The sequence below is a fragment of the Schistocerca nitens genome, chromosome 5 (assembly GCF_023898315.1).
Source record: "Schistocerca nitens isolate TAMUIC-IGC-003100 chromosome 5, iqSchNite1.1, whole genome shotgun sequence".
Taxonomy (NCBI): Eukaryota; Metazoa; Arthropoda; class Insecta; order Orthoptera; family Acrididae; genus Schistocerca; species Schistocerca nitens.
The window spans coordinates 850,699,210-850,715,823 of NC_064618.1; the positions used below are offsets into that span (position 1 = coordinate 850,699,210).

The window sequence follows — 16,614 nt, forward strand, 5'->3', positions numbered from 1 at the left end:
CCTCCAAGACCCAGGCGATAATTGTAGGACACATCAGCAGCGCCCTCCGTCTCCACTATTTCTACCTCACCACTTATGACTGTCCTACCCAGCTAACTAACACATTAAAATACCTTGGAGTAACCTTCGATTGCAACTAATTTGGAAACTTCAATTACTAACTGTGCAACATAAAGTCTACAATAAACTAAAACTACTAACCAGCAGAACGTGGAGACTACACCCCTCGACTGTCCTTCACACATACAAATCCCTGATCCACCCCACCCTTTGCTCTGCAGATGTTGCATGGATATTCACCCCTCCCAAGTTCTGTGAGCCCCTTCAGATCCTCTAACACCATGATTTCTGCCTCGCTTTCTGCATCCGCTTACCTGCTCCCACAAATATGCTTTACCAACACATCAAATTCACACCTCTCCTCACTCACATTGAATGCCTCTGAATAACCTACAATATCTGCAAGCTCGACTCCAACAATCCTACGTGACACCTCTCCTTTCCAGTTCTAGTGTACTGCTGATCCTCTACCTACACATCCCATCAATCCTGCACCTGCACACCCTCCGTGTCATCTCCTGAAGAAATCTCAACTATCTCCCTCTCCAGTACAACGATCTCTGCTCGGAGATATACCCGCCCTACAAACTCTGAATCCAACCCCACACTATCCACAACCTCCACCCCCCCCCCCCAGCGAAAATCTCCCTCCTTATCCCCACCCCATACCATACCTCCTTTTCCCTTTCCCTGTTACCTCCTAATCCCTTTTCCTCTCAAATTTATAGATCCAAATACCAGCTACCCCTCTGTACTTCTTCCCCACAGCGATACTTGTCTCATCATCACCTCTTTCCAGTCATCAATACCACTCTGCCATCTCTCTCCATACCAACCTTTCTTTTCATGAACAATTTACCATTCCAGGGCAGGTCCTTTTCAACTTCTAGTGAAAGTGTACTGTTCTCCGTTTTTAATTGTCAGTGTCTCTTCTGCCATGTTCAGTATTTTTCAGGTGTTTAGTGTGTAAAGTGTTTCTAACCGTGATAACTGTCCACATTTTTATTACTACTTTTAAACAAACATTGTCCCATCCATGATCATCACCTTTTAAAATATTTTTAATTCATGATTCATATTTCTCCTTTTTTTATTTTTTTATCTTGGAAGTTAGAAACTAATGTCTGCTGGCTGAAGAGCGGGTTCACTGCACCGTTGCTAGCCCCCCCTTCACTCCCCCCCCCCCTCACATGGGGTGAGAGGGGATGAATAACAATAGGGAAGAAAGATCTTACAAGTCTAGCACTGCATACGCTTCACGTCTGTACACTCCACTGAATGTAGTGCTCATTTAGGGCAAGAACAAAAATCAGACGTACAGTACATCTCGCTTATCATGCTCTCCACGCTTCGCTGACTATCCGTGAAACTACGTTCCCTGATGGTGTCACTATCTTCCTTAGTTGTATTTGTCTCATCATAGTCTTCTGTTTCAGTCCCGGGCGAAAATACCAACTCTGTTCGAATCTGTGTCGAGCGATTTTATTATGTTTCAGTACCTTCGTCCTTCAAAGTATCTCTCCTCTGGTCTTCATCACAAATTTTTTTGATCTGACTTGACCTGCAGCTTTCCTAGTCTTCTCATGTCACTGCAACAAAGCTAATGTCACAGCAGCAGAAACAGGTCGTTTTCGTGGTCTAGTGGTAAAAAACGAGCCTGTTGTTGTTGTGGTCTTCAGTCCTGAGACTGGTTTGATGCAGCTCTCCATGCTACTCTATCCTGTGCAAGCTGCTTCATCTCCCAGTACCTACTGCAACCTACTTCCCTCTGAATCTGCTTAGTGTATTCATCTCTTGGTCTCCCTCTACGATTTTTACCATCCACGCTGCCCTCCAATACTGAACTGGTGATCCCTTGATGCCTCAGAACATGTCCTACCAACCGATCCCGTCTTCTGGTCAAGCTGTGCCACAAACTTCTCCCCAATCCTGTTCAATCCTTCCTCATTAGTTATATGATCTACCCATCTAATCTTCAGCATTCTTCTGTAGCACCACATTTCGAAAGCTTCTATTCTCTTCTTGACCAAACTATTTATCGTCCATGTTTCACTTCCATACATGGCTACACTCCATACAAATACTTTCAGAAATGACTTCCTGACACTTAAATCTATACTCGATGTTAACAAAGTTCTCTTCTTCAGAAACGCTTTCCTTGCCATTGCCAGTCTACATTTTATATCCTCACTACTTCGACCATCATCAGTTATTTTGCTCCCCAAATAGCAAAACTCCTTTACTACTTTAAGTGTCTCATTTCCTAATCTAATTCCCTCAGCATCACCCGACTTAATTCGACTACATTCCATTTCCTCGTTTTGCTGTTGTTGATGTTCATCTTATATCCTCCTTACAAGAGACTGTCCACTCCATTCAACTGCTCTTCCAAGTCCTTTGCTGTCTCTGACAGAATTACAATGTCATCGGCGAACCTCAAAGTTTTTATTTCTTCTCCATGGATTTTAATACCTACTCGGAATTTTTCTTTTGTTTCCTTTACTGCTTGCTCAATATACAGATTGAACAACATCGGGGAGAGGCTACAACCCTGTCTTACTCCCTTCCCAACCACTGCTTCCCTTTCATGTCCCTCGACTCTTATAACTGCCATCTGGTTTCTGTACAAATTGTAAATAGCCTTTCGCTCCCTGTATTTTACCCCTGCCACCTTTAGAATTTGAAAGAGAGTATTCCAGTCAACATTGTCAAAAGCTTTCTCTAAGTCTACAAATGCTAGAAACGTAGGTTTCCCTTTCCTTAATCTTTCTTCTAAGATAAGTCGTAAGGTCATTATTGCCTCACGGGTTCCAGTGTTTCTACGGAATCCAAACTGATCTTCCCCGAGGTTGGCTTCTACTAGTTTTTCCATTCGTCTGTAAAGAATTCGTGTTAGTATTTTGCAGCTGTGACTTATTAAACTGATAGTTCGGTAATTTTCACATCTGTCAACACCTGCTTTCTTTGGGATTGGGATTATTATATTCTTCTTGAAGTCTGAGGGTATTTCGCCTGTTTCATACATCTTGCTCACCAGATGGTAGAGTTTTGTCATTACTGGCTCTCCCAAGGCCGTCAGTAGTTCCAATGGAATGTTGTCTACTCCGGGGGCCTTGTTTCGACTCAGGTCTTTCAGTGCTCTGTCAAACTCTTCACGCAGTATCGTATCTCCCATTTCATCTTCATCTACATCCTCTTCTATTTCCATAATATTGTCCTCAAGTACATAGCCCTTGTATAGACCCTCTATATACTCCTTCCACCTTTCTGCTTTCCCTTCTTTGCTTAGAACTGGGTTTCCATCTGAGCTCTTGATATTCATACAAGTCGTTCTCTTATCTCCAAAGGTCTCTTTAATTTTCCTGTAGGCAGTATCTATCTTACCCCTAGTGAGATAAGCCTCTACATCCTCTAGCCATCCCTGCTTAGCCATTTTGCACTTCCTGTCGATCTCATTTTTGAGACGTTTGTATTCCTTTTTGCCTGCTTCATTTACTGCATTTTTATATTTTCTCCTTTCATCAATTCGATATTTCTTCTGTTACCCAAGGATTTCTACTAGCCCTCGTCTTTTTACCTACTAGATCCTCAGCTGCCTTCACTACTTCATCCCTCAAAGCTACCCATTCTTCTTCTACTGTATTTCTTTCCCCCATTCCTGTCAATTGTTCCCTTATGCTCTCCCTGAAACTCTGTACAACCTCTGGTTCTTTCAGTTTATCCAGGTCCCATCTCCTTAAATTCCCACCTTTTTGCAGTTTCTTGAGCTTTAATCTACAGGTCATAACCAATAGATTGTGGTCGGAGTCCACATCTGCCCCTGGAAATGTCTTACAATTTAAAACCTGGTTCCTAAATCTCTGTCTTACCATTATATAATCTATCTGATACCTTTTAGTATCTCCAGGATTCTTCCAGGTATACAACTTTCTTTTATGATTCTTGAACCAAGTATTAGCTATGATTAAGTTATGCTCTGTGCAAAATTCTACAAAGCGGCTTCCTCTTTCATTTCTTAGCCCCAATCCATATTCACCTACTATGTTTGCTTCTCTCCCTTTTCCTACACTCGAATTCCAGTCACCCATGACTATTAAATTTTCGTCTCCCTTCACTATCTGAATAATTTCTTTTATTTCATCATGCATTTCTTCAATTTCTTCGTCATCTTGCAGAGCTAGTTGGCATATAAACTTGTACTACTGTAGTAGGTGTGGGCTTCGTATCTTGGCCACAATAATGCGTTCACTATGCTGTTTGTAGTAGCTTACCCGCATTCCTATTTTCGCGCCCGATATACTCTTAGCTTCAGCCCTGTCCGTCCCCCTTCCCCCCTTCCAGCCCTACCCCTCCCCACTATTAAATGAGTTTTTTAGTTTAATATCATGCTATTTTGATGAATAATACTGGACTTGTAATACAACGATTCTATGTTTATGAATAGTCACTGAGGTTCCTGGTTCGATTCGCGCCAATCATGTCAGTTAGCAATTCTCAATACCTCCATAAATAAACTCCGTTATTAAAACAGTTACTGAGCTACACACTGGATACAGCCCGAAAACCAGAACGGCGGAAGGATCTGTTGACGTTAGTTTAGACAGTTCGTACGCTGGGTTACAGCTGAAAGTGTCAGGTGGACGAAGCGGCAGAGGGCAGAGAACACAGGAAGAACTGCCAAAAGTGCCACGCCTAGTGGTGTCTGGAGGGCCTGTAGGACTGCAAGTCGAGGATTTCCGGCACGAAGCAGTGAACACAAGAAGTCAGACAGACTCGCTGTAAGAGTTCCATCCTCATCAGCCAGCGTCAGTGAATTTCAGAAAACGCACTCTGTCATGAGTATATAACATCATACACTGACATCATCGTGTGCTGAACCAGCCACGTTTGACTCTCTTTGCCTAGTGCTGCCCTTTCTGCGACGGCCGTTCAGTACTTGTTGCCACACAGGTCTTGATGGCACAATAGAGCAACCCAATATACAGTCCTCGTTCTCGCCAATGCAAGACATTCTTTTTGCCCCATGCGTCCACCGATGAGCGCATCAGAGCGTTGTCCTCGAAAGGCAACACTCTAAATTTGGCTTCCACTTGGGCACACCGTGTGATTTACAACGAAACTGCAAGTAACTGTGCCATTTCTGTTGCAGCTTGTGGACAATGTGTGGGGCGGCAGGTTGGAATTAATTGTTGTTGTTATATAATTTGTTTGAATGTTGAAACCACACTCTGCATTTCCCGGCCGATTAACCATATGTGTGGCGGCGGGTGGAATTATTGTTGTTAAATTAATGTTCCTATTATTTAGAATGTTATTTATGCTGTCTTTCGCCGTTCTCAACACTGGCTCTCTAACTACAATATTGGCAACCAGAAAGTGATTAGCAAAACGTGAAGCCTGTAATTAGAATTCCTAGTGCCCACTTCATCTGAGAATACACTTATAGTTACAGCTTATAGCTCTGAGTAATTAGGAGATTGTCTGGGATTTATAATCAAAAACGGTCGTGAAAAAAAACGTTCTGTATTCTGAAAGTCACATATGAAAACAAAAGAATCCACACAATCTAACTAACAGAACAGTTCAGAGTCTAATGCGCTGATGCCACTATAACTGTCCAAATTAAATATTTAAATGAATGCTCGCCATAATTTGATGATAATGTTTCATCAAACGCCACGCTAAATAATGGTAGAATGTTTGTCCCGCGGCGGCACGAGAAAATACGACATACGCAAACTGAAGATAGATAATTAAAATCATCCCAGAATTAACACTTCACTCGAAAATGATTTCATGGTTACGCGTATCCCGAGTAACTTAATACGACATCCGAGGCTGTTTGTAGCAATGATACCGACGCGACGCGACTCCCGACACATATGACGTGCTATTCAGCGTCTGGAGAGAACTGGGGCCTTGCTTCCTCACGCAGCGTTCTTATATATAAAGCCGCGGTGCGGACGGCTAAGGGAACGCCTGATCAAATCGGCTCTCCCGACTAGCCGCTGGGCTAGTAATGCACCACTTTAAGTTATTGAATAAATCATAGCTTCTTTTGCTGGTGGCAGATGAAGCTCTCAATTTAAATGTGCATTCAACACACAGGTAAGTACTCATAATAATAGTTTGACGTGGCTAAGTTAAATATTTTGGGCGAGAGAATTAATTTAATTACACTGCACGCAGTGGACGAGCTCTGAACTGGCCCTTTGGAGATACGCTATCGCTATAGTTTTATAGGTATTCAAATGAAACTTCTCACATCCTTATGGTGATAGCGGATCTCCATTCTACTTAAATATAAACATCCTAGCCTTATTTATTAGCCTACTTAATCTATCTTGCTTCCTTAAGTTTTAAGACAAAAACCAGAAAATCATGAATTTCCACTAAAATTTTAATTTGTGAAACCAAAAGTACTGTTTTTATTAAATTATTATGAAAGAGGAATCTAAATATAAATTTTTTATTCTCTAGCTCTTTTCTGTTGCGCCAATGATTTTTACAGAAAAACGTCCAAATTTCGAAAATGGTTAAAGTTATCAAACTGACATTCAACACATGTTAATTTAGTATTACTCCTGACATGCTAGAATCGTTTCAGGTTATTCACTTGATTTTTAAAGTATTGCGCAACATTTATGACGTCAGAGCTAGTTACAGCGGACTGGCTGGCACACAATGGAAAGAGGTGGTGGTGGTGGTTAGTGTTTAACGTCCCGTCGACAACGAGGTCATTAGAGACGGAGCGCAAGCTCGGGTTAGGGAAGGATTGGGAAGGAAATCGGCCGTGCCCTTTCAAAGGAACCATCCCGGCATTTGCCTGAAATGATTTAGGGAAATCACGGAAAACCTAAATCAGGATGGCCGGAGACGGGATTGAACCGTCGTCCTCCCGAATGCGAGTCCAGTGTGCTAACCACTGCGCCACCTCGCTCGGTACGATGGAAAGACTGATGTGCATGTACTATAGCGTGAGTAGGCTGCTTCCCTACAAATGTAGCGACTGTAATTGAAGATAGTTAAAAAAAAATCTATGTGCGCAGTTCGGGTCCGCGCCATAGTGTTTCCGTGAAATCGTAATACGTGTACATTACTATAAAATTTAAACATCAGTCAGTTTCATACAATGGTTACACGGAGTAGTATAGTGGTTACAGTACAGATAAAAGTTTGGAACGTAGCTGGCCGCTGTATGCCCTATGGCCAGCCAGCTACGTATTCGCTTTGCGCCGTTTATTCATTTCCTTTTCGACGCTGCCGTAGCTCTCGCTCTCGCCCGGCACTGGACTTTCCAGCCTTTTTTTATTTCTGTTTCCTCTGGCTTGCGCTTTCTATCTTTCCGAGCATGTTTACGAGTCATTTGAGACATCTTTCATTATTTTGTAATTTTTAATTTAGCACCGATTTTCACTTGTATTCCGGCTAATATGGTCTCACTTTCGGCTCTAGCAGTGCCACGCAAGCTCTTCACAATGACACCCGAATCAGTGTCCTAGCTGAACGCGTTTCCAGGCTGCACCATGTTACGACTTCACATGAAGTTAATTCGCAACAATCACACGCATGCGTCTGCAGCGGTACGCTGACGTCACAGACAAAACAAATACTGTGCGACAAACAAGTACATGCATGATCTATATGTTGTGGCCCTAACCATTCTGAACGCATTGTTAGCTCGTAGTTGTTAGCGATTCAAATCTGACGGTATTTTGGAACACAAGCAAAGTTCGACTGACGAGGGAATAGACGTAGTGACATCAAAAAGGAAGTGAGCTTGTTGGAGGAAGAAGGAAGAGAGTTGAAGCTGAATGCCACATTGACGTCATTAGCTGCCACTCATGTTTGGCAAGAATGAGGAAGGTAGTAGCGCGTATCGTAGTGTTCGCCTGAGGCGATTTAGGGAAACGACGAATTATTTAAAATAGATTTGCCGGACAAGTATTTGAACGTGCCTCCTCTTGTATGCCAGTCCAGTGTCTTACTCACGGAGCTATAGCACTGAGGGAATCACGCAGCCAACTAAAGCGCATTATAGTCACCGGAGGGAAGAAGAATGAGACAGCAGTACTTCAGTAAGGGTAGTGACTGTGTTGATTACCTAGTGCCACTGAGGTGCGGAAATCTACAGCCAGCTTTCTTTGTACGGCATCAGTTACCGCTGCCATAGTTTGGTAACCGAGGCAAGACGCACACTCCCTCGCGCTCCAGTTGCATCGCAGATTCAGGCAGCTGGTGCGGCGTCCCTGTTGGCAGGTGGAGTTCGTGGTGCAGTTCCGCGGCACGCCGGCGCCAGCCATCTCGTGGTTCAAGGACGGCTTCGAGATCTTCAGCAGCCGGCGCATGAAGGTGGTCACGGAGGCGGAGCAGAGCTCGCTGGTCATCTTCCAGGCGGCCTTCAGCGACGAGGGTGAATTCAAGTGCGCCGCCACCAATCGCGTCGGGCACGCAGTCACCCGCTGCAAGCTGCGCCTCGAAGGTGAGCGACTCACCGGCAACCTGGTCGGAGCCCTGTGGGTCTTTCCATGCCGGCAACATTGTGGCCGTCTTTTAGGACCACACATTGCGGTCTCTGATCGATACCAAGAACTAACGAGGACGCTATTAAATACACTGAAGAGCCAAAGAAACTGGTACACCTGCCACCTGCCCAGTATCGTGTAGCCCCCCCCCCCCCATCCCCACCCCGAGCTCGCAAAAATGCCGCAACACGACATGGCATATACTCGACCAATCTATGGAGTAGTGCTGAAGTGAATTGACGCCATGAATCCTGCGGGGCTCTCCATAAATCCGTAAGAGTTCAATGGGGTGGATATCTCTTCTGAACAGCTCATTCGAAGGCATCCCAGATATGCTGAATAATGTTCATAATGGGAAGTTTGGTGGCCAGCGGAAGTGTTTTAAACTCAGAAGAGTGTTCCTGGAGCAACTCTGTAACAATTCTGGGCGTGTAGGGTGTCGCATTGTCCTGCTGGAATTGCCCAACTCCGCTGGAATACACAATCTACATGAATGAACGCAGGTGATCAGACAGGATGCTTACGTACGTGTCACCTGTCAAGAGTCGTATCTAGACGTATCGGGGGTTCCGTATCACTCCAACTGAGCACACCCCACACCATTACAGAGCCTCAACCAGCTTGAATACTCCCCTGCTGACATGCAGGGCCCATGGATTCATGAGGGTGTCTCCATACCCGTGGCACGTCCATCCGTTCGATACGATTAGAAACGAGACTCGGCCGACCAGGCAACATGTTTCCAGTCATCAACAGTCCAATGTCGGTGTTGACGGGCCCAGGCGAGGCGTAAAGCTTTGTGCCGTGCAGTCATCAAGCGTACACGAGTGGGCCTTCGGCTTTGAAAACCCATATCGATGATGTTTCGTCGTGTGCTTCGCACGCTGACACTTGTTGATGGCCCAGCATTGAAATCTGCATCAATTTGCTGGCGGGTTGCGCTTCTGTCACGTTGAATGATTCTCTTCAGTCGTCGTTGGTCCCGTTCTTGCGGGATCTTTTTTCTGGTAGCAGTGATGTCCGAGATTTGACGTTGTACCGTATTCCTGATATTCACGGTACACGCGTGAAATGGTCGTACGGGGAAATCCCTACTTCATCGCTAGCTCCCATGAAGTGTCCCATCGCTCGTGCGCCGACTATAACACCACGTTCAAACTCAAATCCTGATAATCTGCCGTCGTAGCAGCAATAACCGATCTAACAACTGTGCCAGACACGTGTCTGCCGACCGCAGCGCCGTATTCTGCCTGTTTACGTATCTCTGTATCTGAAAACGCACGCCTATACCAGTTTCTTTGGCGCTCCAGTGTATTTCAACGATATAAATATGATATCCAGTCATGCAGGACGCGGGTGACCATTTTTACGAGGGCCGTTCAGAAAGTAACCTCCGGTTGATTTAAAAAAATACACCAAGTTAAATAAAAATATTTTAATATATACATCTTACAACTACATCTTTGCACTATTTTTCTACATAGTCTCCATAGCGATTGAGGCACTTATCGTATCTCTTCACAAGCTTTGAAATTCCTTCTGCATAAAAATCACCCGCTTGTGCCTGAAGCCAGCCTGTGACCGCATCTTTGAGCTCTTCGTCGTCATCAAACCGCTGTGACCCGAGCCATTTCTTCAAGAGGTGATAATCACTTGGCGCCAGGTCTGGGCTGTAAGGTGGATGGTTGATAACGTCCCACTTGAAGGACTCAAGAAGGGCCGTTGTTCTGCGAGCAGAGTGAGGACGGGCATTATCGTGCAAAAAAAACGATACCGGAAGTCAGCATACCACGGCGTTTGTTCTGTGTAGCCCGTCGTAACTTTTTTATTGTTTCACAGTACACGTCTTGATTAATGGTCGTACCACGTTCCATGAATTCAACCAACAACACCCCTTTGGCATCCCAAAACACCGTTGCCATCAGTTTTCTGGCAGAAAAATCTTGCGAGGCTTTTCTTGGTTTGGTAGGCGAATTTGAATGTGCCCACATCTTTGATTGTTCTTTTGTCTCAGGGTTCACGTACTTAATCCAGGTTTCGTCACCGGTCACGATTCTGTTTAACAATGGTTCTCCTTCGTCCTCATAACGTGACAGAAAGTCTAATGCAGAGGCCATTCTTTGAGTTTTGTGGTGGTCGGTAAGAATTTTGGGCACCCATCGTGCACAGAACTTACGGTAACCCAATCTTGCTGTCACTATCTCGTACAAGAGAGTCTTAGAAATCTGTGGAAAACCAGTAGACAACTCCGACATTGAGAAACGTCGATTTTCACGAACTTTTGCATCAACTGTCTGAACGAGTTCGTCAGTCACCAATGATGGTCTACCGCTCCTCTCTTCATCATGAACGTTTTCTCGTCCACTTTTAAATAAACGTACCCATTCACGGACAACTCCTTCACTCATAACTCTTGGCCCGTACACGGCACAAGGCTCACGATGAATAGCTGCTGCAGAATATCCTTTGGCTGTAAAAAACCTTATGACAGCACGCACTTCACATTTGGCGGGGTTTTCTATTGCAGCACACATTTCAAACTGCCACAAAAACTAAACTAGCGCAGGTACGACGTTCACTCAACCACGGCTTGATGCCGACTGACCTGTTGAGTGCGTGAACGCACAGATGGCGTCGCTACTCCCCCCACAACGCGCACTGTGACCAATCGGAGGTTACTTTCTGAACCGCCCTCGTATAATAATAAATATTTTTCCAATCAGTCTGACTGCGTCGCGATGTTGGAAGTCAAACGTCAGGCCAGGAATGACTTTATTGTTCATGTAGCGAGTTTCGGAATGTATGCATCATCAGATACACAGGGGTATTACTGCACATAGATAAAGCGTTCCACGTTGTATGGGAAACAAACATACAGAATAGTCTAGCAATGTTTATTTCACATACAACCTGAAACGCCACACCTGCGTGCAGTAATCGCCCCTGGGTATCTGATGATACATAGATTCCGAAACGCGTCATGCGAGTAACGAAGTCGTTCCTTGCCTGAGGTATGACGTGTGACGGCGGAACTGCTCATTGTTTTAATTTCAAGTTCGAAGTCAGGTAACCAAAAGAAATATTTTTTCGTGTGATATAATTACAAATTAACAATTTTCGTTTTTTTCCCCCTTCACTTGTACTGCGAAACCTTGGTTCTTGCCAAATTTCATAATTCTAGATCATCGGAAAGTACCCTATAGCTTTTAATGAGTGAGTTTTCGAGTATCAAAATCTGTGAAATAAATGGCAGTATATTTTCACTGAATTGACTTAAAATCTTAAAATGTTTACATTGCCAACGGACCATAGACTTGAACTACGGGTTCCTGTTAAAAATCATTGACAGACAAACGGAGAACAAAGCGCTCCTATAAGGCTTCCGTTTTTACAGATTAAGATAAGGAACCCTCAAAATTACTTAAAGCTGTTAGGCAGGCATCTGCCTAAGGTAGCGTAATATTAAAATAGTGTCCTGGAGTTAAGAAGCCTTTACAAATTTACTTGTGAAAAAAATTAATACCTCTTAAAAAGTTACGTAATGTATCATCAAGTACGTACTGATAGATGGAACAAAGACGCACTGAAGAAAGAGTGAGAAGCAAGTACAGAGCATGTGCCAGTACAGAGTAAGTGCCCTCTAGTTTCTTAGCCACTGTACAGCTCAATCCAGTCTACGCTTTTGTTCACAGTTGTGTTAGCTGTATCTACACGATGCAGCCTTTATGTACAGTATATAGAGTTGGTCCTGGCTTACTGAGTGTGTAAGATAGTATGTCGTGGAACAATGTACTCTTTCTCGTGATCATCGCCTTCACATTTTCGAAAAACTCCCGCAAAAGATCAGTCCTGTATTGTATGTACTGCAATGTAATGTAGCAAGGTTTTTGCATTAATTTTTGTTTTGTAGCGTTTATTATTTTGTTGCTGCTCATGATCACACAGTTCCACAGTAAACGCGTTCAAGCCAGAAGGTGAAGACACAAGAGGGGATTTAACTGTGTTGTAAAGAATGAATCCCTTGCATCAATGGAAACGTTTCCTCTTCAGGCATAGTAAACATTCCCTGTTGCACACGTTTACACTGGTGTGCAGTTATTCTGAGTGTAATACAATCGCAAAAGTGACTGGGCTTTCAAACCGGACAAAATATTTTTAACGAGTCACTTGTAGGGTTGCCAGATGAAATTGACTAAATTACCGAACACTGTCTTGCGGAAGGATTTGCTTAGCTGAGGTCTGATGGTCGACGCAATAAAACACTAACATTACAAATTATAGTTGTTATCGACATTTACAATTTACAACAAAGTTTAGTTACCTGTAAATTTTTGGTAAATATCGTTGCTTGTTGCAAACTTCAATATAGGATGAATGCACGAGTGTGCTTTTACCATATCGACCTCAATTACTGACTTGATTTTGCAAATCAACAAAAAACTTAGTGATATGAATAGAGTTCTAAAAATACCTAACTACACGTACTTCGGTACCAATCATCGAATACAGCGCTAAAATATCGAAAATTTGCTAAGAACCGAACACCTGGGAACCCAGGTCAACTGAGATCGAGAATTTCGCAGAATCAAAACAGTTGGAAAATTCATCCTGTATAATATATCAATAAATCTCGAGTGATTTAACCAATGCTTCAAATGGTCATTTTTCATTTAACTGTGCTGGAATGTTTTCACACTTTGTTTCTCTATCGTAAGAGGTCCACCGTGTGGGAAACCATTTTACTAACCAACACCAGACTCAGTATTAAATTCTACAGAGAGTACAGCCTGTCCTACTTCCAATGTTTTCATGTAGGGTTGCCATACTTAGCTGGACGTTGTCGGGATACTGCGAGATGGGGATGTAGAAATCAAGTAAAAAATTTATGTAATAAAATTACTTTTCATTTGGAAAACAATTCCATGGCACTTTTTGCGCCAGAAGTAGTTGGTGCACCACATTGTTTCGGAAGATTTCACCTTTCTCAATAAATCTTCTTTCCCCTTTACGTATTTATAAAACTCCATGCAAGTCAGCTTGTAATTAAACTGATACTGTATGATTGATTCCACAGACCCTGGCAGCAGTCGATTTCTTTCATCAGTCCAATGAGTAGACTTCAGCGGAAATACTCTTTCCACAGTGACGTGCGCCGGAATAGAAAACAAATCCTTCCAAATTTCAGCAGTTGGCATTTGCAGTGAGGATTTACGGTTTCCTTAAGAAAGTAAATCCACCTTTTTTTCCACGGAGTGTTTAGACTTCCATCCTTCCGAGTCACGTTTAGTTTCTAAAAAGCTCATCATATATATATATATATATATATATATATATATATATATATATATATATATATATATATATACGAGGGGCGTTCAGAAAGTAAGCTCCGATCGGTCGCGAAATGGAAACGACTATGAAAATCCGATAAAGCTTTGCACAGATGTGTTGGGTAGTGTCTCTAGTATAACCCCAGTTAGCATCACGTCGCTCTTCTCATTTCTGAGCTCGCAGTGAGTGCGTAAAGATGTCTAGAAAATAGCGTCTGCCGCCAAGTACGAGGGCCTGGTGAGAAATTTCGCCTGAAGCTATGCAGCTAACATTACATAACTGTCGTGCTGTTTCTTCTTCAAGACAATTCTCAGCCGCATTCTGCAGGGGCAATGAAGATGCTCCTGCATCGTTTTCAAATGGAAATGTTAGATTACCCACAATACAGTCCGCAATTGTCTCCCCCTGAGTTTCATCTCTGGTCACATGAACCGCTGTCTTTGAAGACAACATTTTGACACAGACAACGAGGTGTAGGCCAGCGTGGAGAATTGGCGGAAAGCACTGGCGGCTGCCTTCTATGATGAGGCTATTGAAAAGTTGGTACAACGCTATGACAAAAGTCTAAGTCAGAACGGCGACTACGTAGAGAAGTAGCTGAAAGGTGTAGCTAATTGTTACAAGTAAAACATTTCTGATGTTCACTGTGGTTTCAATTTGGCAATCAATCGGAGCTTACTTTCTGAACAGGCCTCATATATATATATATATATATATATATATATATATATATATATATATAAACCACATCAAATACTGACGAACCGATTCCACAGACCGATCGTGAGGAGAGGGGCTAGTGTAATTGTTTAATACAAACCATACAAAAATGCGCGGAAGTATGTTTTTTTAACACAAACCTACGTTTTTTTAAATGGAACCACGTTAGTTTTGTTAGCACATCTGAACATATAAACAAATACGTAATCAGTGCCGTTTGTTGCATTGTAAAATGTTAATTACATCCGGAGGTATTGTAACCTAAAGTCGACGCTTGAGTACCACTCCTCCGCTGTTCGATCGTGTGTATCGGAGAGCACTGCAACATACATCGCGTTTCTACAGAATGATCTGCCAACGTTGCTCGAAAATGTCCCACTGGAAACGCGTCGACGTATGTGGTATCAGCATGATGGTGCACCTGCACATTCCGCAATTAACACTAGGTTGATCCTTGACAGGATGTTCGACGGGCGTTTCATAGGACGTGGAGGACGCATAAATTGGCCAGCCCGTTCTCCTGATCTTACACCCCTGGACTTCTTTCTGTGGGGTACGTTAAAGGAGAATGTGTACCGTGATGTGCCTACAACCCCAGAGGATATGAAACAACGTATTGTGGCAGCCTACGGCGACATTACACCAGATGTACTGCGGCGTGTACGACATTCATTATGCCAGAGATTGCAGTTGTGTGCAGCAAATGATGGGCACCACATTGAACATCTATTGGCCTGACATGTCGGGACACACTCTGTTCCACTCCGTAATTGAAAACGGAAACCACGTGTTTACGTGTACCTCACCCCTCATGGTAATGTACATGTGCGTCAGTGAAAAAGACCAATAAAAATGTGTTAGCATGTGGCCGTATTGTGCTGTTCCAGTCTCTTCTGTACCTAAGGTCCATCACCGTTCCCTTTGAATCCCTACGTAATTCGGTGCTCTCCGATACACACGATCGAACAGCGGAGGAATGGTACTCAAGCGTCAACTTTAGGTTACAATATCTCCGGATGTAATTAACATTTTACAATGCAACAAACGGCACTGATTACGTATTTGTTTATATGTTCAGATGTGCTAACAAAACTAACGGGGTTCCATTTAAAAAAAAAACGTAGGTTTGTGTTAAAAAACATACTTCTGTGCATTTTTGTATGGTTTGTATTAACCAATTACACTAGCCCCTCTCCTCACGTTCGGTCTTTGGAATCGGTTCGTCAGTATTTGATGTGGTTTACGAAATATATCCAGCGGTAACGTTAGGTGACTCACCCTGTATATATATATTCCTCAAAACAATCGTCGCCTGAAATCTTCACACCACTTTTAGTCAGATGTGTCACAGTGTACTCAATCATTACTCAGTCTGGAGTTTCAGACAGCGTCATCCAATCAAATACTTGATATTTATTAAAATTAATAGCCCATTTCTCTAAGTAATCGAATGTTACAGTATAGAAAGCCATTCTCTTCCTCAAATTTCAAAGTGAAGTTAATTATTTCTTGGTTAGGGCTCTCATTGTTTAATTTGTTCAAATTCATCTCGGTTTGCATGCCAATAAAATACGCAACATGCAACGCCATTTCTGAGGCGACACGTGACATAAAGGTGTTAACAGAAATAAAACTAATTGAGGTTGCATTTACATGTTGTTCTAACAGATGGTGTTACTTCAGTACTTGAGCAAAAAAGTACTTGAGTTCAGAAAAAAACGTATGCTGTTGCTAAAGCTTTAAAAACGCTTTTCTTGGATTGTTTGCTAAGTTTACACTATTTATCTTTTCCAATACTTCGCACATGTTTTCCGCGTCTGACTTTCAACATTCGTAACCTTACGTCAAACCTTTTTGCGACAGGAATATGCATTTCACCTCATTCAAGAGAAAAAAATAAAGCATATATTAAGACGAATTACATCTGAAGACGGACCCACAGGATCCGAAATGCATCATGTACTGAATAAAACACGAA

The 16,614-nt window shown here is 42.9% G+C and overlaps 1 protein-coding gene across 1 annotated transcript in view; it reads left to right on the forward strand.

The window, feature by feature from the left end:
* LOC126260757 (uncharacterized) overlaps positions 1-16,614 on the forward strand; it is a 289,462-nt gene that overhangs the window by 129,147 nt on the left and 143,701 nt on the right. The window contains exon 4 of the mRNA XM_049958096.1: positions 8,320-8,542. Within this exon, the coding sequence (XP_049814053.1) occupies positions 8,320-8,542 (223 nt within the window). The remainder of the gene's footprint in view (positions 1-8,319; positions 8,543-16,614) is intronic.